Source organism: Eurosta solidaginis, chromosome 5, assembly GCF_040869045.1.
Source record: "Eurosta solidaginis isolate ZX-2024a chromosome 5, ASM4086904v1, whole genome shotgun sequence".
Classification (NCBI taxonomy): Eukaryota; Metazoa; Arthropoda; class Insecta; order Diptera; family Tephritidae; genus Eurosta; species Eurosta solidaginis.
This window is the reverse complement of record NC_090323.1, coordinates 136,306,698-136,332,454: the sequence shown is the minus strand read 5'-3', so window position 1 is coordinate 136,332,454 and position 25,757 is coordinate 136,306,698. Positions and strand designations below refer to the sequence as shown.

General features: G+C 34.8%; 2 protein-coding genes across 5 annotated transcripts in view; both read right to left on the bottom strand.

The window, feature by feature from the left end:
• Positions 1 to 25,757, bottom strand: part of Rbp6 (RNA-binding protein 6) — a 1,756,398-nt gene that overhangs the window by 89,214 nt on the left and 1,641,427 nt on the right. For all 4 annotated transcript variants that reach the window (XR_010953559.1, XM_067788144.1, XM_067788145.1 and 1 more), the window contains 4 exons: positions 24,042 to 24,124; positions 23,832 to 23,916; positions 11,831 to 11,866; positions 7,341 to 7,424 (listed from right to left, as the gene is read on the bottom strand). Coding sequence is in view for 3 of the 4 variants with exons in the window: in XM_067788144.1 (XP_067644245.1) it covers positions 7,341 to 7,424; positions 11,831 to 11,866; positions 23,832 to 23,916; positions 24,042 to 24,124 (288 nt within the window). In the remaining variant the exon portion in view is untranslated. The remainder of the gene's footprint in view (positions 1 to 7,340; positions 7,425 to 11,830; positions 11,867 to 23,831; positions 23,917 to 24,041; positions 24,125 to 25,757) is intronic.
• LOC137252905 (ice-structuring glycoprotein-like) lies at positions 22,826 to 23,813 on the bottom strand. Its single transcript, XM_067789040.1, has 3 exons — positions 23,793 to 23,813; positions 23,686 to 23,725; positions 22,826 to 23,621 (listed from the first exon to the last, which is right to left on the bottom strand). Exons 1-3 carry the CDS (start codon positions 23,811 to 23,813, stop codon positions 23,047 to 23,049), a joined length of 636 nt encoding a protein of 211 aa, XP_067645141.1. The 3' UTR covers positions 22,826 to 23,046.

Sequence of the window (25,757 nt, the reverse complement as noted above, 5' to 3'; positions counted from 1 at the left end):
ATATTGTGTGAATGTGGTTTATAGATGAGAATTTTTTTCGTAGACACGAATGGAAATTTAATACAATCTGATATAAAAATCTTGTAATCACATCCATTTGTTGTGATGTGGGATGCCCTTGTGCTCAGAAAAGGTTGTTCACATCCATTGAAAAAAAAAAAATAAAAATAAAAATAAATATAAGGCGCGATAACCTCCGAAGAGATTTTAGGTCGAGCTTCTCTTCCAATTTGCGTCGTGCTCCTTTTTAATGTTTCCTACAAATCGGCGGGACGGGACCTACTTATTTTATGCCGACTCCGAACGGCATCTGCGAGGCAAATGAGTTTGTTGAGTTGAAAAACCTTAATTCTAAAATATTGATGTTGCTTTGCCCGGGGTGTGAACCCAGGGCATTCGGTGTGGTAGGCGGAGGACGCTACCATCACACAACGGTGGCCGCCTTTGATACTTGTAGTAAAATTGTGGAATTGTATCATGTACCTGATGAGCCAAAGAATTAGAAAGTGATGCAGCGAATTGAAAGTTTTATTTCTGGTAGTTTTTTTTTTTCATGGGAGTTGATGTATTGGTAGTAGGGGCATATACTGGAACAGTGTGCTTTTATTTGCTATAACCATTTAGAGATTACAACACAATAATTCCGCAATAGCGAACTTCATGACATAAGATAATAGTTTAGAAATTTTTTAGTAGGATACATAATTTCTTTTAAGTTTTGGCATTATTTTCAATATAAAATGCTTTATCCGATGCACCTTAGCTTTTTCATTGCCGAACCCTACTTACATAGATGCACCGCAAGCATTTCTCCAAATTGTTATATTCTTCGGAAGGATTTTAAGAGCCTGGTAATATTTTGGATCAATTACACAGAGCTTTAGTGTTTTTGTTGCCTTAAGTGTTTCAGTCGAGAAAGTTTTTAGTTTTCTTTTTAAATATAAATTTGAATACAATTACTATAATAAAAAAAAAAACAGTGACGGTTTCGGAAAAATTCCAAAAACTTAATGGACTACTCTCAAACAAAGCTAAAGCTTATAGACAGTGCTGCCAGAATTTTTAAAATTCAAGTGCAAATCACAATACGTGTACAAAATTCTATATACACTGTTATTTTTTTTTTTGTATTTTAAAAAATAAAAATAAAATTAAAAAAAAAATCTCAAAAGTTTAAATATTCGATTGCTTAAAATATTTGGTAAATCTCCTTATAATCACAATACTCAAGAGAAATTAAGCTTAATTCTCAAAATCCAGCAAAACAACCACTCTCAATCATTAATATGGCATTCAGGTCATCTCCACCAATTTTTTTTACGATACGTGAGTTATTACCGGAGTTACAGCATCGGAATTATAGTGAAATACTGTGCCTAAAAAGGGTGGAGCCACGCTAATTTTTTCGCTTCATTAATATCTAATCTAGGTAGCTGCAAAGTTTCAGCAACTACTCGAGTCTTAACTCAGAAATGGCCGAGACCACGAAAAAGTACTTCAGGTTGGACTTGTGGAGAATTTCATGATCTTCAACTTCGAAACAAGCGTGAAAATTGAGCAAGACATAGGAAGCGAGATATTTGCGACCCGAATTTTGCGAACCCGAGTCTCGAACATCTCAAGACGCGCACATGCGACTTATCATGAATTTTAACATGATTAACACAATGTCAAAATCAAGGCGTATGCAAAACGCAATAGTTACAAAGGATTTCGAACAAAAACGGAAGAAGCCGAAGACTTCATACCTTTCATGAATGGGGCTGAACAATAATCTTATCCCGTTCGTAATCTCAAATAATCGGATGTATAACATAAGAAATATATAGTGAACAGATGTGCATACCTAAACGATTTTTAAGATAAATATAAAATAAAAAATGGCAAAAACCCCCTTATCTGAACGATCGGTTGTATGGGATATATATTATATAGAGCTCCGATGGAAATAATTGTTTCATGAAATCTTCTATGATATATTAGAATAAATATCACCAAGTTTAACGTTTTTATATTGGAAATTAAGGGAGAAATTGCTAAAAATCATTTTATCTGAACGATCGGTTGTATGGGATATATACTATATATAGCTCCGATCGAAGTGATTTTTTCAGGATATCTTCTATGATATATTAGAATATATATCACCGAGTTTCACGTTTACACTTTCTAAATTGCGGCAGGAATGGCCAAAATCGTCTTATCTGAACGATCGGTTGTATGGGAGATATATGTTATAGTGGTCCGATCCTACCGGATCCGACAAATGGCTAATATAATACAAATATAAATATAATACATCCTTGTGCCAAATTTCATTGAGATATCTCAAAATTTGAGGGACTAGTTTGCGTTCAAACAGACAGACGGACGGACAGACGGACATGGCTATATCACCTCAGTCCGTCGCGCTGATCAATTCGGTATACTTAATGGTGAGTCTATCTTCTATATTTCTCAACGTTACAAACATTGGACCAAAGTTAATATACCATTTCATGTTCATGAAAGGTATAAAAATGGTTGGATTAAGCTTTCAAGTAGTTTTGGCCTAAGGCGGGGATCGGAATAACTGGTCCATGAGGACCTCACATAGACTGAATAAGTCCGTAGTGATTGTTAACTGATGGGGGTGGTATTACATTTCATTGTAGAAACTAGTGAATAAAAGATCAACTGAGACATTGATCGAATGTTTTATCTAATACATTTATGTTGTTGTTGTTGTTGTATAAATGAAAAAGCTACTCCCAGAAGGCTTTGGGGAGTGTTATCGATGTTGATGGTCCTTTGCCGGATATAGATCCGGTACGTTCCGGTAAGAAAGCACCATTAAGGTACTAGACTGACCAGCTTGGGAACGATCAATATGACCACATAAAACCTTCTAGGCCATACCGCCCTCCCCACCCCCTAGTTCCATTCGGGACTTGGGGTCGCCAGAGACTCGCCTGGTAAATATGTGTATGATACACTCATATTTGTAACAGGATTTCCCTCGCATAGATGAGGTTGACAATTGGGTTGCGGGAGCTTTGAAGCTATAAAGTTTTGTATTGCGCTTATCAATGCCTTGAATCCTCTTATCAACCCCTTAAATCACAACATCTTTTACAATACGAAATGCATAAAAATAGTCCTTCATTTTCCTTTAGGGTACTTATTTTTGTTCTTGTTGAGCTATGAACATTCATATTTATGAAAATAATTATGTCAATGTAAAAATACATATGTGCATAAATTGTGGATTGTGGTTTTCGAAAGTACTAAACAAATGTGGGTGCGGCCAAATTTTTAGAATTATTCTATGAATGTTTCTAGCTTTTTGTAAGTGGGAAATTGTTGGTGGTTTTTGGAACATAACTAACCTTCAAATTTACTGGTTCATGTTCATAAACTTTCGCAAACACACCATATCCTCAAAATGTTTGTGCATATATTTAGGACCCATAGGTACACACATAAAGATGTTTAATGTTTTTCCTTTGTTCAAAATTTAGTGATATATTTTTAGGGAATTCTGGTTATAAATTGGTAGGAGAATCCTTCACAATATCGAAAAAGAGAAAAATGTTCCATTAAACAACATGGATCAGATATGAATTTGTAAGTAGTAGAGTAGTTCATATTACTAAATTTACGATAAGTGTGCTTTATTTAAAAAAGTCTATTGGCAGTAACCGTAAACAGCTTAGCAACCTTAATGTATATTTAATAGAAAACACAAGTACATAAGTTAAACTTTAAAGTTGAAAACAAATATTTGTTTAAATAAATTGTGTGAATTTAAAGGGATTTTATATTTTGAAAACTTAATTTTAACTATGATATTATTTTTAATTGATATTATTATTAGTAAGGCTAGCGTCAGTTAACTGCGTGTCGAAAACGAGTAATTTTTCAGAGCCAAACATTATTACTTTCACTTGTATTAATCCTTTCATACAAATCAAGTGGTGTATGAAGTTTGGTAAGAATCTAACCTAACCACGACCCACAGAAGTGGTAGAAGGGTCACACTCTTGTCAGTGTGTCACTTGAAAACGATGGTTCCATTGAACGGGGTGTTTTGGGTCAGATTCCCGCATTCGTCGACCTCGCAATTGGTATAAAATCGTGCTGATACTGCCTTAGGGGGTCCCATAGTTTGCTCCTTGTCGCCTTCCACTACCTTCTAGCAGCACAGCTGCCTAGCAAAAATTTTATTTGCCGGAATGAAGAATAATGAAGAAAAATAACCGATGTCAATGCTCATACTGTGCAATATTGAAAGAATATTGATACAAAAAGTGTATGCACACGCTTGTGTGTCTGCCGTTTAATTCAATACAATTGCTCATGTAAATGTTTCAAAGTAGTTAAAATGATGCACATGAGCATGGTCAGATTGCACCATATGTTAAAAAAGCGTAGCCGGACGTATTCGAGGGAAATGCTGATTCTGAATATTTTAAAAAAGAAAATACCACGAGATTGTTTACACTGCATAGACTCCAATGCTGAGGCGACGCTGTAATCATGAAATAATACCAATGGTCAGCACAATTGAAAATGTTTGGAGTTTTCCCTTCTTTTACGTAGAGCCTCACATTCAAGATAGGAAGACGGCTGGATACAAATTATATAATATACATATGTACATACATACATAAAATATTTGATTGAAAAAATATAATTTTTCTGCCGGATTTTAATAAAAAATGTTGGATATGTTTTTTCCGATATGTGCCAATGTGTTTTTAAAACCGAATAACAGGTAAAAATTGTGCTTTTTTTTAACAAAAAATGCTCACACTACTCAAATTTTATTTTCTTCACAGCACATGGGCATGTACATGAATATTTTAATTTATTTTAGCACATGCATGTGCATGTACTTTATTCGAGTCAGCTTACACATGGGCTGTGTGCTAAAACTTTTTCTGATAGCGCACAGCTCATGTACACGAGCGCAAAATATACAAATGTGCTACTCGTGTGTGCGTAAACACAAACCCTGAAAAAAACACACTTAATAAAGGATAGTCGCAGAGAATACAGAAAATGTGGAAAATCCAATTAATGTGATTAATAAAAAAGTAGACCTACGATAGGTCGGTTTATACGACTCCAGATGCGAAAATCAAAAAATGAAAATGAAAGATATTGCCCCATATTTAGCAGTCTCAGCGGTTTTGGGTGATATTCGCTAGAAAGTGAATGCGCTTGAATATCGTATTTAATAAAAATAGTTTTGCTTGATTACGGTGACACTTTGTGCAGAGCTTAAAATTATTACAACTCATTTGGTTACATTTTCGAGAGCCATTTTGCCTACTACGGGGTATGGGTTATAAATAGGCACTTCCAAGGCGAGTTAAAGAAGGCAGAAGTGACAACTGACATATTTTGGTTTTGTGAGAATACTTACTTCGAAAAATTTTAAAGAAATACCTAAACCCTTTGTGGGCTCGCTATTTTGGATCTTACAAAAACAACTTGTTATTATTTGGACTTATTCTGGTTGCGAACAAAAGTTATCAGAGCGAATAACGTTAGCAAGAGTTGTGACGTAGAACCACTCTTGGCAACCACTACAACTTTTAGCTGAGTAGAAATGAAGTCAAACCTTATTGGAGTTATATTAAAGATATATGTGTTTTGGGGTATTCGAAGGAAAGTTGTCATTTGCATCCGACAAACGGTAAGTATGAAGATTTGTCACCACTCGGTGGTAGTCCTCATATCACAACTCGATTTGAAAGTAAATTTATTACAACTTGCATTCAAGGGATAATGGATAAGAAGACAGGTCGATGATCTCCACCATACCAGCAATAATGCAGCGCACAAGATTCATTAACATCGAGCACTGTTCGGGGTTATCTCTTAAATTTCCAGGCATGTTTTTATAGTGACAATAATTCGTATCTGTTTGAGCTAACTATTGACCATCCAATCAGCATAGTGGACAGATGCAGCAGCGCACAGTAGAAATAGAATCCAACCACTAGCACTAAAGTTCTCAAAAGTCAGATAGGCGACTTGCCAACACCTGCCGTTCATGAAGCCGGAAATTCATGCAATGCTCCTAAAACGGATATTCATACGTTATTAGTTTTTGTTGTATTTCAAACAATAATATTTTGGCAATTCACAAGGTCTGCTATTCGCCGTTTGTGGAAGCTTTAATCAAAATTCTTTATTGGAAAAATCTTAAAATTTAAATGAACACGGCACTCTTGGGAATTGTCAAATTAGGTATTACATGCATTTGAAACTTTTCCAACTAAAAAAAAAAATAAAATTGATTGGGTTAACACTTTTTTCATTTGACGAAAGAACTCCACAGAGAAGAGAAAACTACGAAGAGTTGTCGATAAAACAAGTGTGATATCTTCGACCCAAACGTGAAAACAACAAATAACTATCATGGTCTCATCCTGTATCTCTTTCTATCACCCGCTGAAGGTAGCCAGCTGTATGCGCCACCATATTGAACATTTTGTCAAAACGCGAAAAAGTAGCCATCTTGAATATCCTTTCAGGCATTTGATGGATAAGATATTACACTTCTTTTGTCCACAATGCTTTATGTACTTCTAAAAATTTGTTTTGTAATTTAGGAACTGATTCTTAAAATGTGAGTTCAAATGTCATACTCCCGCTATGGAATTAACCCCATCCAAAATTGTATACGCCACACAATATAAAAATCGTTTTTTTTTTGTCTGCCTAGGATACTTAGTAAATAAAATATAAAAAACAATATTGTAGCTTAAAACTGAAATCTATGTTGAAAGCTATTAAATTTTCTTAAGTTGTACTTATTTTCTAACTTTTTGCTCGGTTTTTATAAAGATGGGTTCTGGCGTAAAATGCTATAATTGCCGAAATGGAAAAACTAATCTAAGACTTCTTCATCGATTTATTGCTAGTTATGACGAAACGAAACACACTTAATAAAAAACGATGCTAACAATGATCAGAATTCTGGAATTAACGGGGCGTTATGAATTTAACTGCAATGTGGACATTAAAAAAAAAAGAAAAAAAAAAACAAGTATAATCTAATCATAAGAGCTTTGTAATGCTAGTTTGGTTAGAAATAGTATTACTATACTAACGTACGTTTGAATATGTGTGCACTTTCGCATGTGTTAGCCTACATACTTGTTTAGTTTAAGTGTCGAGTACTGAAGTAATTATTAAATTTGGCATTCATGTATATAAATATTTGTGTACATATGTATGTTAAAGTTAAAGTTAATATGTATGAGTGTATATTACTGTATTTATTTGTATCCAAAATGTATTTTAAGCATAAGTTTGAGATTTTTATAATTCATTTTCGTACTTACCAGCAGGGTAAGGTAAACCGAAGCTTGGATATCCCGAATAACCACGTCCGGCTGCGTAGGCTGCATAGGCGGCTGCCGGAAATCCTGTCAGAAATGAAGAGTAAAACGAATTATGCAATATTGTTAAAATTAATGCATACAAATGTAAATATGCACAAGTACTAGGCATTCGAAATCATGTACGCACATACATAAGTAAATGCACGCAAGGGAGTTACGTATGTAAGTGTAGATGAAATTAAAAACCAAACACAAAATGAAATGTACGTGGTGTTATATTCAAAATGAAAAATAAAAATTCAGAAGGCAATCAAATTTTATATAAGCAATTGAATTATCAGCAAGATTTCCAAAGGATTCCTCACCAAGATGCCTGTGGTTTTACTGAACACAAATTGCAACGTGCTGTGGTTATTACTGTACATATTTGTGCTTGCATTAATATATATGTATACCTTAAAAATCGTGAGTACTCTAAAGTTACTTCTAAAGAATATTCTCCTAAGACCAAAATGTACTCCAAATGTAGCCAAAAAGTAGGATGTGGTCAAGTAAGATTTAGCAGAACAAACTTTGCCGGGCCAGTACTTGAATGGTTTTTGGTTTTGTTAATTTTAAGGTTAAAAAAGAAATCTATGTTTTGGATCGGCTTTGAAAACTTTAACGATTCTATGCCTACAGTTGCTTTTTTTTTCAAACAAACGCCATAAAGTGAAAAAGGTTGTTGCAATATTTTTCAAGGTTCTCTCTTCTAAATAATAATTGACTATTATATTACCACAGTAACGAACTTCGTTTCATACGCGCACTAGTTCGACATCGCGATATATAGGTAATGTGTTCGCCTCCCAAGCCTAAGTTCTAGACTAGAAATACATTTTTCGTTTTCCCCGCCCATGCGCTATTTGCACCGTTAGCGATTTAGGTTCAAGATGTAGTAACCAATCTTTGTGATAACGGAAAAATGATGCCCGCGGGGAACATTCTGATATACTATGTTTAAATCATACGACCGCTACATAACACCAAAGGCATGCTTAAAGACTTCAGCTCTAGGGAGGGCAAGAATGAGTCTCTGCTCCTACAGTGAGAAACTTTAGCTTCTTCTTAATAAACAATTGATAAGTTGCATACTTCTCAAATCTCAACCGTTGTTTATGGACAGTGGCTCAACTTGAGAATCATAGCGTTCCGAAAAAGAGCATTTTTATATGACAAAAACTGAAGAAAGTTATCAACTCGTACGCAAGGGAAATTCCCTAATTGGACTCATATGCAAGATTCCAATAATGTAGTATTTTTACTAAAATTTAATAAAAGATTTACAACTTGTTTTTATTTTAAAACACTTCATAATCGCTTCTTTCTGCACAATTAGTAGCGACGGGCTTGGTGCCCCCAGCGGGTTAGGGGATCAGAATATACCCGCGGTAGGTATGCCTGTCGTAAGAGGCGACTAAAGTACCATACTCAAGGGGCTGTGTAGCGCAACCCTTCAGGTTGCCAGCCCAATATATAGCTTCTCTAAACCCAATTGCCAACCTCACCTATCCGCGGCGAATCCTGTTTCACTAACAGACGAGGCTCTGGCGACCCCAAGCTCCTCATGGAATTTGGGGGTAGGGAGGGAGGGAATGGCCTGAAGGTTTAATGTGGCCACATAAATCGTTCCCGAGATGGTCGGGCTAGCACCTTAATGGTGCTATGGTACCGGATTTGTATCCGGCAAAGGACCATCACATAGATGACACTCCCCAAAGCCTTCGGGGAGCAACCTTATCGCTACAACAACAACAACAACAACATCAAAGGGCTTGGTGCAGAACATATTTGTTTTCAACATCAACTCAACCCGATATCCAATGTGGGATATCAACTGGAGAAAGGTTGTAGAATTATGGTGGATATCAACTTGATAACTTTAAATATCCTAAAAATTTTTCATAAGATGGATAGTAATTGGACAAAGATGGACATCAACTTAAGAAATATATATTTCTTTAAGGCTTGAGAAATATTATTTCGATGTTTCTTGGGCACGACGTGACTGTCTCCTGATCAAAATAACATGAAACGCGAAATCACGTCGTAATCGGCGACATATCATCATTATGATCACTAAACCACGAGTAGGTACCAATGATTTGTTCCTTTAACATCAATTGGTCCTCTGCTGTATGACGGAGGATTACTTTGTAAGGTACTTCCGTACGACAAAAATGAATTACTTGATAAAACGATTTTTGTTGGGATATGCAAACAAACACATACATACGTATGTCCATAAACGAACATTTAAGTGGTATTATGGCAATGAAAAGAGCAGCAATCATGTCATGTGTTTAGAATGAAATGCTTTGGAGCTTCTTGTATATCTTCCGGTTTACGTTAGGAGGCACATGCAATTTGCACTGCATGCATTGTGAATAATTAATTGCTTGGGAAATTAACAATGTGCCCATGCGAATCATTCGTCCTTAACGCATTGTAATTTATTTATTATGCATACGGCTTAGGAAGGCATATATATGTATGTACGTTAATGGGACTTATACACCACAATAGAGCATGTGTTTGTGTTTGATATAAGAATACTTTTAACGTACATATCGTTGCCACGACGGCAAAAGATCTTAGCGCCCACACAACAAAATTTTACAGGAGAACGAAAAATGGAACACAATTAAAGTTTTCCCATCTTATACCCGAACCAATTCGAATGTCTGTAATTTTGCTCAGAATAAAATTTTTCTATGTCAAATAATAAATAATAACTTGTCGATATACATATGTATTCGTCCGAGGATATTCATACGTAAATTACAAAGACCTACATATATGCGGGCGCCGAATTGCAGATGATTTTTTTCTGAGAACTTTTTCATTTGCCAAAAATTTTTTTCTGAGAAGTTCTTAATACGCCGACGGGCGACAGCATTTATGAAAGCCTAGTCTAAGTTGCTGATGTTAGTTTGCACGGGACCCGAATCTAGGACCTTAGGTGAAGTATACCTAAGGTCCTAGGTTCAGGTCCCGTGGACAATAACATCAAAAACTTAGACTCAGTTTTCGTAACTTGCTCAAGGCAAGAACAATAATTTTTCTGATAATTATTGTGTTTTTTTCTGTAATTGAAAAACTATTTTTAAAATTCGAATATAAGATAGACTTTTTTTTATCTTCTATTCCAAATTATAAAATAATTTTTCAGTTATAGAAAAAAACAATAATTATCATAAAAATGATTGTTCTGGCCTTGAGCTCGAAATCATTCTCTATCAGTAGGCCGACAGGAAACAACGGAAAACCGCTCCAATATATTTTAAAGTTTGCCAACTTAATGTAAGAGGTACCCGATTCGAGTGTAATTTTTACACCATTACTTATTATATTCTGCCCGGCAAACTAAATTTTTGTGTCGCAATGGCAAACCGTAAATTAATTTTATCAAAATTGGTTAAGATGTTTCGATACACAAATGGAACTAAAATTAAATATCTAAATATGATATTACCCGAAATGTTTTGGCTGCTCGCCATATAGTTCCAAAATGAATAGTCCCGACATGAATACTAAATAGTTCGGAATGTAAACTGAAAAAAGCCAAATTGATTTCGAAAATGTTCCTTTAACAAAATGGTCTCGACATCCATAAACTTATTAAATACGACATAAATTAACTTTCGATAAATACCTGTATCAATGAAAAAATATTGGTTTTTAAAATAACAAAACAAAAAAAAATATTTAAAATTTTATTTTTGATTTTTATAATTAAAGTAAAATATTAAGTATAATTCTTTACTTATAGATAATAGTTTAAAATTGAATACTAAATATTAACTTTTCTTATAAAGGTCATAACTTTACGATTACAGCTGGCAAACCTCAGTTTTCGAAAACAACTATTATTATTTCACACCGAAATCCTTTGGAAAATTTAGGGCTGATATAAAACTTAGAGGTTTAATATTTTCATAGAAGTGATAATTTAGAAGATACATATAGACCTATCATATTAAAAAAGTCGTAACTGAAAAGTTTTATAAACAAGGACGTATCTCAGAGAGAGCTATAATAAAGTCCTTTCTTGAAAGGTCTGTTAATAAAGTTGTGACTGAAAAAAGTAATTTTTTGAGAGAAAAGATATTAACTTAATCTAGTTTAATACCTTTCCATAATGCGTAAACGACTTAAAACGATTAATTATACTACAGAGACATACTAAATTTGCAAGTTTCTTGCGAAATGAAATAAATTAAGTTGAATTAACATATTTAAAAATTTTTTGTTTCAGTTACAACATTTTTAAAAAAGATAGGACTTCATTATTTTGCTGGAACACGTCCTTGTTAACTAAACTTTTCAGTTATGACCTTTCTATTAGGATAGGTTGATATGTAAATGGAAATCGTGTATAAATGAAAAGTGTTTTACAAATGGAAAAAGGTTGGTCAAAGGTAAGCATTTATCTCTCTAATTAAACTTACCATCAGGAAGTGTCCCCAGTCCCCACATGATATTATCTGTTTAGAAAGGATAAAATAGAAAAAGATCAGCAAGTTAGAATACATTTCTCTATTTGTTTTATAAATATATATTTTTCGTTAGAAAAACTCTAGTAGCTTTTCGTGTTGTGAAACGTTAGATATGGACAAATTATATATGTATGTATATAACGATGTTTATGCGGAGTACAAAAGTTACATTGATTCTAAAGTTAAAAAAAAAAAACATTTGTATGAAAAAAGTATTTTCTTAGCAACTTTATTACTTAAATTATTTTTAAACAAAAAACTTGCTAGTGCCATTTAGATATGTTCGTATGTGTTAATTAGGAAGTATCTAGTAATAAAATGTAACTAAAAAATATATCATTGATAATATCCGTCAAAGCTTTCCTTTGTATAAAAAAATTTACTTTAACGTGAACTGGGAAGCAGAAAAATGCATTTTTCTGAATAAGTGCGATTGAACTTTAAATGCAAATATTAGCTGTGTTTTTTTTACGCGCATTACTTAAGTTTTGTATGAACTGCTAAGTATATAACTTTATATACACTTATGAAATTGCATAAAATTAGTACTGCTCAATTTCGGTATGCATTATACTCAGTTGCAATTGAAATGTGTCTCTTCATTTTATCTTGACACTGTTCTCCACTTCTATGACCTATGTGTGTCCACTATTCATCGCAAATCAATTTGGCTATAGGTTATACGCGTGTAAAAAAAAACACAGCCATTGTTGAGGTCATATTGATGAAATGATTACAATTACCAGCTTTCATATGAGGAGCCTAGTATCAATGGCGGCAATCTCTACTTTTTGACAAAATTTAGTTAGACACATCAAGCTGTTAATTTTTTTTCTTCTCAATAATAAATTGTCAAATACTAGAATAAGGAGAGGCATTATACCCCTGTAGAACGCCACGAAAAGTTTTGCTGAAAATCAAACACGGCAATCTCCATCAACCGTTGAGAATCAAAGTCGGCAATTTCCGTTTTGTCATATGACATGACATAATGATATTCCATTATTTTTTATTTTTATTTTTAAATATTACGAAGCATCGTCTTACATATATGTATCATGAAATCCTTTCTAAATAATATAAATATAGTTTAAAAAACTAAAAAACACGCAAATACGGTGCCGTGTTAGTATCTACAGTCCACTTAGATATTTGATATTGATTGCACCGTAGCACAGATGTTCATGTCTTCGCTATTAAGCACAATTCCTGTTTTAGCTAATTATTTAACCACTTCAATAATTGCCGCTAGATGGGTTTAACTCTCCTTTGCGCGATATTCCAAGAGAGTTACAAACGAGCACATATACAAGTGAATCTAATAGAAGCGTGTAGAAAAGGAGACGCTCCTTTAGAGAAGAGGGGAGGTGATAGAAAAAGCGCACAATACGAAGGAAAACAAGTTGCTGTTCAGATATTTAGTAACGCATTTAAAAGTATTGAATCTCATTATTGTCGATCTTCCTCAGTTAGACGTTATCTTCGGAATTATCTGTCGAAAAAATGGACAAAATGTACAATGATTAGTGTTGGCCTCTGGATAGGCTGAAGTCGTCATACTTCCGAATGATTTTTAATACCAGGTACAACCTGCTTTTTATAAACTAAGAGCAAATGCATTTTTTGAGTTGCTCAAAGAAGCCACAGCTGATTAAATAACACTATCTTTCGATTGTCATAAAGGTCTCTTGCTCCCTAAGGCTCCAGACCAAACGGCGTACTACACCAGGCAATTGTAACTATACAATTTTAAAATTTTTCAGGGAACCCCTCAGTCTATACATACTCAACAAAATGCGTTTTCTTATTACTGGGCGGAAAACTAGTTTGGAAAAGATATCAGAAAGATGGAAGTTATAACGCAGTCAGACACGTATTTGGAGTTTGTTTCAAAAAATGCTACTGTTACATCGGTACATCTTGGGAGTGATTGCAGCGTATCTTCCCGGAATATGTCACTTTTCTTTCAAAAACACGAAGCGGTTTTTGCTGAAGAGGTGCAAAACTGGAAATGTTTTATTCAGCGGGGAATTGCATTACAAGAACGATCTGGAAAACTTTAAAAGTGTCTTGAAGAAGGGACGGACCCTTCACATGATTGTTCCTGAAATCGTAGAAATTCGATCAATTTGCTTAAACTTAGCAATGTTGAAAAACTTCTTACAAAATACTTTGGAGATCGCCAGGTTTTATAAAGCTGTTCTATCTAATGAAATGTCTGGGATAGATGAGGAGGAAAGAGACTCTAGATTGCCAGTAACAGAAGCAGACGAAGAAGCGTAAACTGTATATTCAAAAGCTTCACTTGTAATTGCAAGACGCCCGCACATTCATTTAGTCGATGCGATATCAGTGTCTGATGTGTCATCCACGGTCTGACAAGGGGTCCGTTTAGCACAAGCTCATGCGTGGCTTCATACAGATTAGTTTTTCAACGGTGAGAGGAGCAAGCGAACGATTTAGTCGACACAGTTTTGGTGTGCAAGTACGGCCATATCATTCGAGAATCGACTCAGCGGTAACTGACGCTTAAAATGGCTAAACGGAAGTTTGTATATAAGACTGTGCTCATCAATGTTGATCCTAATCGATGCTGAAAAGTAAAAACAATTGTGTAGGGACACATTACTATACCATTGAAAAACGTTTGTTGTAGAGAATTGATATCCTCTCACTCCTAGATATGTCAGTCGGAGCATAGGAAATTTCCCACGAAGTGTTATTATCCTTAGAGCATATGACCGTTGTCACATATATAGCTTAGTTTTATATTCACAATTACAAACTACGCTTTCAAATTTTTATTTGATGCTTCCTCACTTAGTACAATTGACTATTTTCATTTCCATATGACTCTTTCTCATTTACAAATTACTTATCACATTGTTCTGTATATGTGAGTCAGCAATAACACTATTAGTTATGCAGAGAATAATTATTGAAAATTATTTTGAGATTTGTTACAAGGAAGCTTTGTTGGGCTCTCAAATAGGTTGGTATGATATATTTTTATGTGCATTTTTATTATTAAAATGTTAGTGTTAGTATTCTAAGTGTTAGTTTATAGTCTATACTAAATGCCTTATTATATTTAATTAAATCTGTTACATACGTATGAATATATAAGAGTATCTAACTATGACAAAAAGCTAAGTCGAGATGAGTTTTAAGTGGATCTTTTCCGGACTGTATTCTTTTCGTTTTTACCATACTATAAAGCATTTCAAAATGTATTTTTTGGAGTTTTATTTTACTTTGTTATTGTCGCGGTTTTAGATTTGGTTTGTCCTTCATTCATTCATAACCCAGGCTGTATACGGGACAATTGCTTTTTGAACACGTCCTATTTTTAAAACAAATAGCACTTGGGAATCAGAAAATATTAGGTTATCTTGTTCTTTTTTTCCAATAGCACAAACTTTCGATTTAATTCTTTGCTTTTAAAATTTGGTCTCTTAATAATTCGTTTATGAATAAGTACAACAATTTAACTTTCAGCCTGCTTTTTTAAAAAAGACAAAAATCTATCTATGAATGTACCAAATTTCAAATGTACCGCACTAGGTATAACATTTTTTCAAATATGTTGATCCCTAGTCCACTATGAAAAAAAAAACTAAAAAGGCTAAGATTGTCCAAGTAATAACATGGATCTTGCGGGTGGGGCGGGATAGCCTAGAAAGTTTAATGTGGTCATATTAATCGTTTCTGAGATGGTCGGGCTAGTAAATTAAGGGTCCTTTTTTACAGGAACGTACCGGATCTATATCCGGCAAAGGGCACCATCGATAACGCTCCCCAAAACCTTTGGGGAGTGCCTTTGTCGTTAATACAACAACATATTATGTATGCGAAGGTCTTATTCCAAAAGCCAATAATCATCTAGGAATGCCGATACTATCACGCTCCTAACTCGTAGGGAAGTCAGTAGCTAATAACAGTGATATTTAATTTCCAGTTCAGAACTAGATCTTGAATATCAAAAAAGTTTTAGTTCAACAGTAACTAGATTCTCTCAGGTGCGAGAGTCCATAGCTGATGCTTTTATGCTCCATATTTAACATATATTTCGTAAAGAAAGCTCCAACTCGCTTAAAGGAGCTTCGCGTATGAGTATGCCTCCTTTATCTACACTTTAGAGCTCTTCCCTTCAGAGAGCAATCTCCGGAATCCGAAATACCTTGTGGTTTCCTGGTGGTCCATTTTATTTAGCAGTTTCACATTTGGAAAGGTGTTTTCAAAATTTGTCTTTTAAGCATATTGCAGAAAAAAGGAACGAAAAGTTAGACCATATTTGAACGACTCTAAGTAAAAGCGGACTAATTCTTGAAACTGGAGTTAGGCAATAGAGAGTGCAAAACTTATTGAAACGGCAACGTTGTGTCATTTGTACCTATTCTTCTTTATATTTTTATCTAAACTGTCACTTTTAACACTTGTTCTGAATTATCAAAATAGTACCAATAAGCAGAGTAGATCTATACTAACGCTTTTTCAACTAACGCTACTAACGCTAATCCAAGAAATGCTAATAAAACAACTTGTTCTAAAGAAGAGGTTTTATCTAGTTTGGAACTACAGCAAAGGATAGCAGCGGTTTCCAATAAACTTTGGCGGTTGAAAGCATGTCAAAGAGGTAGAAGGCAGACTTGTAATGGATCCCAATGCAATAGAAGCGTATCAGTATTGAACTAGTGATTCTCCCTACAGGGTAGCTCTTCATCGAACTAGGACAAAAAAGCCACGGGAGATTTAGATGCATGATAACATTATCAAACACATGTAAAATATTAAATATCTTATCTAAGGCTTTAATTTTACATTTATTTTTCAAATAACAAAAAAGCTGTAATTATATTTTGGCGGAATAGTACCACAAATTTCTAAATTAAAAAAGCCATAACAAACTTCCTTATGAATATTGCGCCTCTTATAAGAATTTCTGAGAACAAACCGATTTTAGCAACAAAAAAAATTATTTTTTCTTCACCTAACATAATTCACCAAATCAACTTCTTTACGTGCTTAGTGTAATTACTCATAACGCATTAATTATAATTTTCGATTAAATGTTTCTAGCAAGCCAACAGTTGATGGAAAATTCTTCAAAGTGTTTAACATTCCCTCATTAATAAAAACACAAAAAACTTTCATTTTATTAAAAAACAGCTACGGTCCGAAAAAGTTCTTAATCTACTGGTTCTTCGCCAATTCGCCCCGAGTATAAGAATTATTGTTTCTTGTACATGTAAAAATAGACGCAAACATCAATAAATTTAGACACCCCAAATGTGTAAATGGACTGTCTTCATTGTTAGATATGTCTGACTTATCCAATGTACAAGTCGAGAAGCAAATCAAAAATATGCAGAATAAGAAATGCAGTGAGGTATTCAGCGTCTATTTTTCACTGCATCATTTTGTTTTTAACTTTATCATGTGTAAAACTAAAACTAACGGTTTTCTATTATATAAATTTCGTGATCTTAGGTTACATATATTAAAACAGCTAATTTTCTATTACGTTGTTGTTCGTGTTCGCTAGTCGCTTGTTGGATTCATCGCTTTTGTTCCTACACATTTGTTATATTTGTGCCTAATGCACACACATTGAATGATATTAAATTCTAATAAATAAAATATATATAAATATTTAATTGAAAATTGAAAAATACCAAATAAAAGTTATACTAAGTAAGTTTTTAATAAAATATTTCTAAACATTGAAATACACATTGAATTTACGATTACGACGTTGCTATGACAATCTATGTATCTATGCATGTATTTGTTCTTATAGATATTTATGTTTTCTATATATTTAGATATTCACTAATGACTAAAAAAGGGACTTTAATTTTCCACTGCTTACATTAAATGTTGCTTTTATATTGCTATGCATTTCGTCTTATATCCTAGAATATACAAAAACCAAAAAAAAAAAAACACACCCACAAGGAACACAAGTGTGGATCTTCGATGGCTAATACGTGCGCAGATGGACAAAATGTGCTGGTGAGAAACACGCCAAAGTGCGATGTCACGTATACGCCCCGTTGCCAGCACGTTGTTCGTTAGCGTGTCTAAGGCTAGAGAAAGAAACACTACTTAGTGTGGTATTCGAAATAACTGAACCAAAAAAAAAAAAATAATAATCTATTGGTTTTCCTTAAATAAAACGTAAATGTTAAAACTGTCAAATAGACTTTTTGCAAGAAATAATCTACTAAACAACTACAAGCTAAACGTTTTATGAAAATGTATAAGGTTTTAAAATAAATACAAAAGAAAATTCTGATAAATATACGTATGCACTTTCAACTACATTTCGTTTCCATTTCAAGAAGAAAACGCTTAATACGTTGACCAATAGACATTTCCGGACTATCAGATAGGATTGTTCATTTAACGTTTCTGCACGTGTTTATTATCGTAGTTCCTTACGCCATACTATTCCGTATCATTGTTTTTGCATTCGCTACAACTGCTACAAAACGATATACCTGTACCATACATTGTTGTTCTATTCCATTTAAAATGCGCCCACAGAGTAACGTGTCTTAGAGCCTGCCCACACACGTGCTGCGTGTAATCGTTTCACTTATTTCAACCACATTCCTTTTGCATTTTTGTTTTTTTATTTTATTGGCTTTTGCTTCCATTATTTGCGCCATGGATTTGTTCATTTATATGTATGTATATGTGGATTGTATGACACAATTGCATTTTAATTTGGCAAATAGAGTTAAGTGGATAAATGTATGCCATGCTCGTATTTGATTTTGTTGGAGTTCACGGTGTAGATGCGTAAATAGTGTACTTCCATATATGAATGTTTACTATAATAAGCGTTGTAGTTTAATCGACTTGCAATCTATGTCGATTCTTATATTGTTAGCAGCTCGATTTTAGAGATGGGCACTCTCGTAGCTTTCGAAGTGTGTTAGTTAGCAAAATTAGTTTCTTAGTGAATTATAATAACAATACATTTTGTTATTGGAAAAAACTGCACAAGTATTCCAAATAACTAAAGTGGCGAAATAAAAAAAAATGTATTATATATTGAAATTAAGAACTTTTAAATTGCGCATCTTATTTTGTATTTGAAAGACAATTCAATCTATGCGGCGGGAATAAACATTTTGATATCTAAAATTTATACACTTTCGAAACGAATTTGTTAGTTCTAATTACAGATTTTTTTGGATAACATTTTTACGAAGTTAGCTAATTTTTCAACTTAATCATTCTAAATTATAATAAGAGAATTCAGAAAAAACTGTAAGCGATTGAAGACATTGTCAGCTAAAACGTTATAAATCGCCTCCTATTTTTAAAATTTTTATAACATTAGTTAGTATGTACGTAAGTACCTAAAATTTTAACTTATAATTTAATCAATTCAATTAAGAGCTACAATTTTATATGATATCTGGCTTACTATGACCATTAAACAGTTTTTTATTATAATTTTGTTTTTACTTGCTACTTTGGTATATTAAAGTTTTTAGAGCCGACAGAGTGCCGCTAAGGAGATTCTAAAATAAAATTACTTGGTTGTTATCTATTTGATCGTATGAAGATCATTTTCTGTTTTTTACTTTGCAATGTTTTAAACTTTAAATAAAGATTGAGTGCTAAGTTCCAAAATTATGAACTATATAGGCATTTGATAATATTTTATCATCTATTTATACACTATAAATATATATATGTATGCTTATAAGTCTGAATTATGTATCTAGACCTAATTATTATTATTAAAATTGCTATTTAAATTTGGTAAGATTGTTTGGAAAAAACATCAATTTTCAGTAATAAATATGGGGATTAAATTTTTTGTTTTGCATTAGACTGATCTCAAGATTTTGTTCCCAGTTTTTTTTTTTACTAATAAACATTTCGCTCTCATAGTTCAAAATTCAAATGAACTTGTAACCCCTAATACGAAAATGACAATATATATTACAAAACTTAATGACGGACTCTGTTAAAAGGTTTTCTTATATATAGCTTAATCGAAAAGCTTCGTATTAGAGCAAATGCAGCTGCATATTTCTTCGCAGAAAATGCATCTAGTAAAAGATGCAAAATTTGTTTTTTTTTTTTTGGAATTTGAGTTTATATTTATTCAAATATAATTTCTCAAGCGAATATTTTAGGTTTTGCCTTGTCATGTGTAGCCCCTATCCTTACTGCATTTAAAATTAAAAGCTCCTACTTCCTTAGAGAAAAACAGCCGATCTATTTGACCAATTCCCATAAAATTACATTTTTCTGTCCCAAATTTACACAGACGTGTTTTTGTAATAGTAATTTGATTAAAAACATGTTTAATTACTTTGTTTAATTTAACACCAGGTCAAAGTATTATCTTAACTAAAATATCTCCCTCTTTTCCTATGGCATGTAAGAAAACTCAAGCATTCTTGCTGAGTTGGTCTCGGTGAACTACATATGGCACACCTATATCAATAGGGGGGTAACTCAAAAATCTTAAATTTAGAGTAACGCAAAATTTATGAGTACCTCCGGGCCTCATAATTCAATACCTACTAAATCTAAACTAGTAGGCGAGAAAAGACTTCGTAAACAATAAAATGTTGCGTTGGCGCCAATGGAAAGGACAGTCAGTTTTTCGCGTTTTTTGGACTTTGCGACTTTTTGACTTAATCGCTGTTTTGTTCTAGGTGTCCCATATAATGTATGTGTGTGTTTCCAATGCAAACTTTAAGATAGCGCAAAGCAAACCTTAAACAAATTCCACGTGCCAAATATGCTCATACCGCGGGGTTACATCGGAATATAGAATATAGCTTCGTTAACGTTCAGTGAGGTTCCATAAAGTTTTTGTAGCGACTTAATGCTTCATCCAAACGAAAACAAAATACCATGAAATATAATTCGATTTATAAGAGTCAAACCACGTCAACTTTGTCAACAAGTTTTCATTTTGAGTATTCCCCTCAGCTTGTTACCAACTGATCTGCTAAAAATTATTTGCTTCCAGTGTAAAAAATATAAACTCCTAGACAGATAAGTTGATAACCATGTTCAGATGAATATCTCAATTGATTTTGTGGAAAGCGAAGACTGTTGCCTAAATATGTAGGCAAAGATAAAATAAAAATAAGTAAGGAAGGCTAAGTTCGGGTGTAACCGAACATTACATACTCAGCTGCCAAATTACAGCTTGAAAAACTTTTAAATTACCTTCTTTTAAAAGTGGGCGGTGCCACGCCCACTGCCCAAAATTTTACTAATTTTCTATTCTGCCTCGTAAGGCCAACCCACCTACCAGTTTCATCGCTTTGCCTGTCTTTGGTAATGAACTAACGCACTTTTTCGGTTTTTCGAAATTTTCGATATCGAAAAAGTGGGATTGTTGATCTGAGATGAGTGCCCAGGAACCTACATACCAAATTTCATTAAGATAGCTCAAAATTTACTCAAGTTATCGTGTTTACGGACAGACGGACGGACGGACATGGCTAATGAATTTCTTTTTTCGGCCAGACCATTTTGATATATATAATTCTATATCTATCTCGATTAGCTTATGCCGTTACGAGGCCCGTTATGCGAACAAAATTAATATACTCTGGGAGTTCTGCTCAGACATGTCATCTAGGCCTGCGGTTGCAGTGAAATTTTGACTCAATATACTCTGGCTGTGTACCGTTAGCTTAATGATCCAAAAGGAAACCTACCGCATGTTTCCCGCGTATGTTTGTATGTTTCCCACGTTTTTAGTAATTTTTATTCATTTGAGTTTACTCTTCCAATCCAAAAAAATTTCAAGTGCATATATAGCGTTTTGATATGGAACTCCTCATTTTGGAGTTCAGTTGATAAAATATTAATATAATTTCTTTTGGTCTTTTCTTAAGGCTATTTTTATTCGTTTTGAGGCCTTTATCTGGAAATCGATTCAAACGGAAATGCGTCACCCCTGTTGAAACTGCTAGTTTCCTTGGACTCCCATAAGAGGAATTTGATGACAGTTGAATGGGTCGAAACATTGTTAATACAAAACAATGAAAATGAAATTCGAATACAATCAAATCACAAATATTTTTTTCAAATAAGTAATTTCTTCTGAGCAAAAAAAAAATTTTTTTCCGAACGCATAGCCACTTTCTTCTTTTATTGCAACTTTAAATTTCGTGTTTATTCCAAAACAAAAACTTAAGACCAGACTTTACTTTTACGGTTGCCGAAGCATTATTCTTCAACTGTGGACGCACAAATACACCTATTATGTCAAACATTTTTGAATATATAATTTAGCTAAGATAATTTTTCATTTTGTTGAAATGATTTATTATTATAATTATTTGCTATATTACTAATTATTTTCATATATATGCATGTGAACAATTCTGATATTGAGCATTACAGCGCTAGAGCTGTCAGTTGATTCCGATTTAATCCTACGGAAGTTACAAATATATTTCCACTAAATGCTAAGATATACATACATACTTAAATATATTTACAATACATACTTAAGTATTCACGTAAGTATACGTCACGCTCTAAATGTTTTGTTGGAAGTGTGTGTACTCAAATATGCTTGTATGCATGTATTTACTGATATGAGTGTGTAAGTGATACTGAAAATTGTGAGTTACACAAAAGGTTATTGTATTTTATGGTTTAGTATTAATTAATGTCTGTAATATTACATTTTGCAGCATATAGTCATATTTTGCTTGTTTGAAAAGCTGACAGTTTGTGAATTGTCAAAGTGACAGTTCGATTTCTCGTTTCAGGAAAAAATTTAATTCTGTTAATTGCGTTCAATTAATGCAAAGTGTAAAATGGCTTTCACTTGGGAAATTGCAAAATGAAATGCCTTGTTCGACAAATATCGTGAGGAATTGTGTACACACACAAACATATACATATGTAAATGTGAGTATGTATATTTTTGCTGTGGGTGTTTATGTGACAACTTTAGGCCTACTCTTTGTTGGTTTTAATTGAAAAGCAATCGTGTAAATTGTATTTTTTATTTGTGTGTTGCGCAGCAAATGTTCAAAAATGCAAAAGATTCGACATTGAAATTCGTTTAATGTTAAGCTATTGTTGTGATATTTTGTGTGTGTCATAGTTTGTTTTGTTTACTGGGGTCGTGGCAACTGTGTTATGACTGCCGTTGGCGGTCAGATCCCGAGCGTATTGGCGCCTGGCAGCTGGTACAGTGTAGCAGTTGTTGGCATTTCCAGCCCTTGCATAGAGAGTAAATCACTTAACGGGTAACCGAGAGTGGCGGCCGGTGTCGCCGAAGGTGTGGGACGTACTTGTGTAGCCGTTGGCTGGGTTAGGTGACCTATCGGTGTAGGGGGACGTAAACCACCGATTGCTGCAGCAGCCAATAAGCGTTTGTAGCCGACAATTGCGGCAGCATCATAAAGTGTAGCTGTTTGTGGGTTAGCGGCTGCTGTAGCAGCTGCATACTGCAACAGGGATGGAGTAGCTGCCGCGGGGGGAACAGTTGCTGTGGTAGCAGAAAGTGGTATTAGTGTGTGTGTGGCACCTGCGGTGGCTGCTGCAACCGCATTTGCTAATGATTGCTGTTGTTGCTGTGCAGCTGCCGCCGCCACCACAGCAGCCTGATGTTGTTGTTGCTGTTGATGTTGCTGTTGGTGGTGGTGATTGGCAGCAGCTGCCGCTGCGGCTGCAGCAGCCGAAAAGTGTGTAGGTATGGGATAAGGAGTATAGCGTAACGAAGTGGATGCTGCAGGTACACCAGCGCCAGCGGCCACATTAGAAGTGCCAAATATACCAGTATGTGGATGCACCGGATGATGATGATGATGGTGGTGGTGGTGTGCGCCCGTGCTGGTAGCAGCCGCAGCGCCAGCAATATTATGGTGTGTTGCAGTGGCAAATGTACTACTAATTAAACCGCCACCGTTGGAATTACCATCCCAAACTACCAACTCACCGTATGCAGAGCGGCCGGCAGCACGCGTCTTGGCCAAGTTAGCCGGCAGCATAACTTCCTTAGGTTGCGCCTTCTTGCACTCGACCTAGAAACAAAAACAGAACAAATAAGAAAAACAAATTTCGTGATTTAATATTTCACAAGCAGGATATACGATAAGCACAAAATTAGCCAAGATGGCATTAAAGAAAGTCTTAAGCAAAAACTCACCATTTTGTTGTTGATCTCATGGAAATGAATTTCACAAACTTTGTCCACCACATCCTCGCTCTGAAATGTTACGAAGCCAAAACCTGTAACAGAAACGGAAAGTGCACAAATTAATAAATTGAATTAGTAAACATCAAAAATTCAAAGTTGCCAAGAAAAGGGTGCACAAGTGGCAGCATGAAGTTTGTTTGTACGAGCAACGTAAATTCGGACTCAACCATGGAGTTTCTGCATTAGGTTTACCCTCAAGTTTTCAAGTTTTATTGTTCACATTTGTAAAATACACTGAGGGTATTATATTCTACAAAACAAAAAAATACGCTATCTATTGGTCCAGATATTTGTTCCAAAAATCTGCGAGTATATATTTTTTATTTCTTTTTGATGTTTTTTTTTTTGGCTGGCTATTATGGAAAATGGCTAAAGCACCATGACAGCTGCTGCCGGAGCAACCATGTGCTCGTGGTCCTTGCGTTTCGTTTTTTAAGTGCTTTCTGTTGTCTCTGCTCCATGTCCCGCTTGTTTTCTCGGAGTATGGTTTCTACAAAGTTTCTGATTTGTTGCCACTCTTCTGGACCGCTCAGCATTTTTGATGTTACATTATCGATATTCAGCAATTGCCGGCCAAATATTTTTGGAAGTACGCGTGCCTCGATATTATTTTTCGCACCGTTCTTGCCACAACCCGAACAATTCTTCCCTGCTCTCCTTTTTAAGGACGTTTGTGAGCTCTTGATCCCATTGCTTTGTTGTTTCCCACAACGGTTTTCTTTGCGGCGCTAATAGGTCGATAGGGATTGTTTCACTAATTACTTGTACGGCTGGTCCTGATTCAGTGCGATAAACGGAGGCTACTGTCAGAGCTGCTGTTCGCTGTTAGAAGCTTACAGCGACAACGTGTTATGGATAGGGTGATGTTCATCACCAATTTCATTTTGCTTTCTGTTGGTCCTCCGATGTTTGCCATCAGCCTGCTTGGCAATGATGCATCATTGGATGCCTTCTCATTCGCATGTTGGATTTGCGCCCAATATGTTAGTGGGAAGTCAAACCTTAATCCTTTCGTAGATGTTATAATTTCGGAGAAGATTTGAAACCTATTTTCTAGGGGTTTATGTTCTTTGTAGGGAGAATCTACTCTGTTTTTCTGCTGCCAGCTTGAGTCCGCACGGGTCTAGCCACCCTTTCGTGCGTATCACGACTAGATTGAGCTTTATGGCTTCTTCCGTGTTTCGGGCTGTAATGACAGCAGCAAATTTCGTCCGCGTATCCAACTAAGAATGAACCATCCGGCATTTCAAGATTAAAAACTTTAGCGTAATTGGCGTTCCACAAGTAAAGACCAATAATTGATCCCTGTGCTGCTCCGCCTATGACTTTCACAGTACGCGAGCCCTTTGAAGTTTGATATATAAGAATACGATAACTGAGGTAGCTTCTGGTTTTAGGAATTGCTTCTCTGAAGCGGCCAGCGTGTTTGTCCATCCCGCGCTAATGAAAACGTCTAAGGACGCTTCGATTTAGAGCTTCCTCGCAGTACTATTTCTACGCTTGTAAGGGCGTCTTCAATTGCGCCTAAAGGGAATTTTCCGGGCCTGAAGCCATAAACCATACTGCCTGTGTGGTAGTCCTCCTGCTTTTCTACGCCGTCTGCGACATGAGGTTTTAGGAGCCTTTCAAAAAGTTGTCTGGCTGTGTAAAGAATGTATAACGGCC

Coding starts and splice junctions, on each gene's coding strand:
- LOC137252905 (XM_067789040.1), bottom strand. CDS start 23,813: ATGGTAATTCCAACGGTGGCG. Junction 23,726..23,792: donor TGGTAATTCCAACGGTGGCG/GTTTAATTAGTA, acceptor GGCTGCTACCAG/CACGGGCGCACACCACCACC. Junction 23,622..23,685: donor ACCATCATCATCATCATCCG/GTGCATCCACAT, acceptor GTGTACCTGCAG/CATCCACTTCGTTACGCTAT.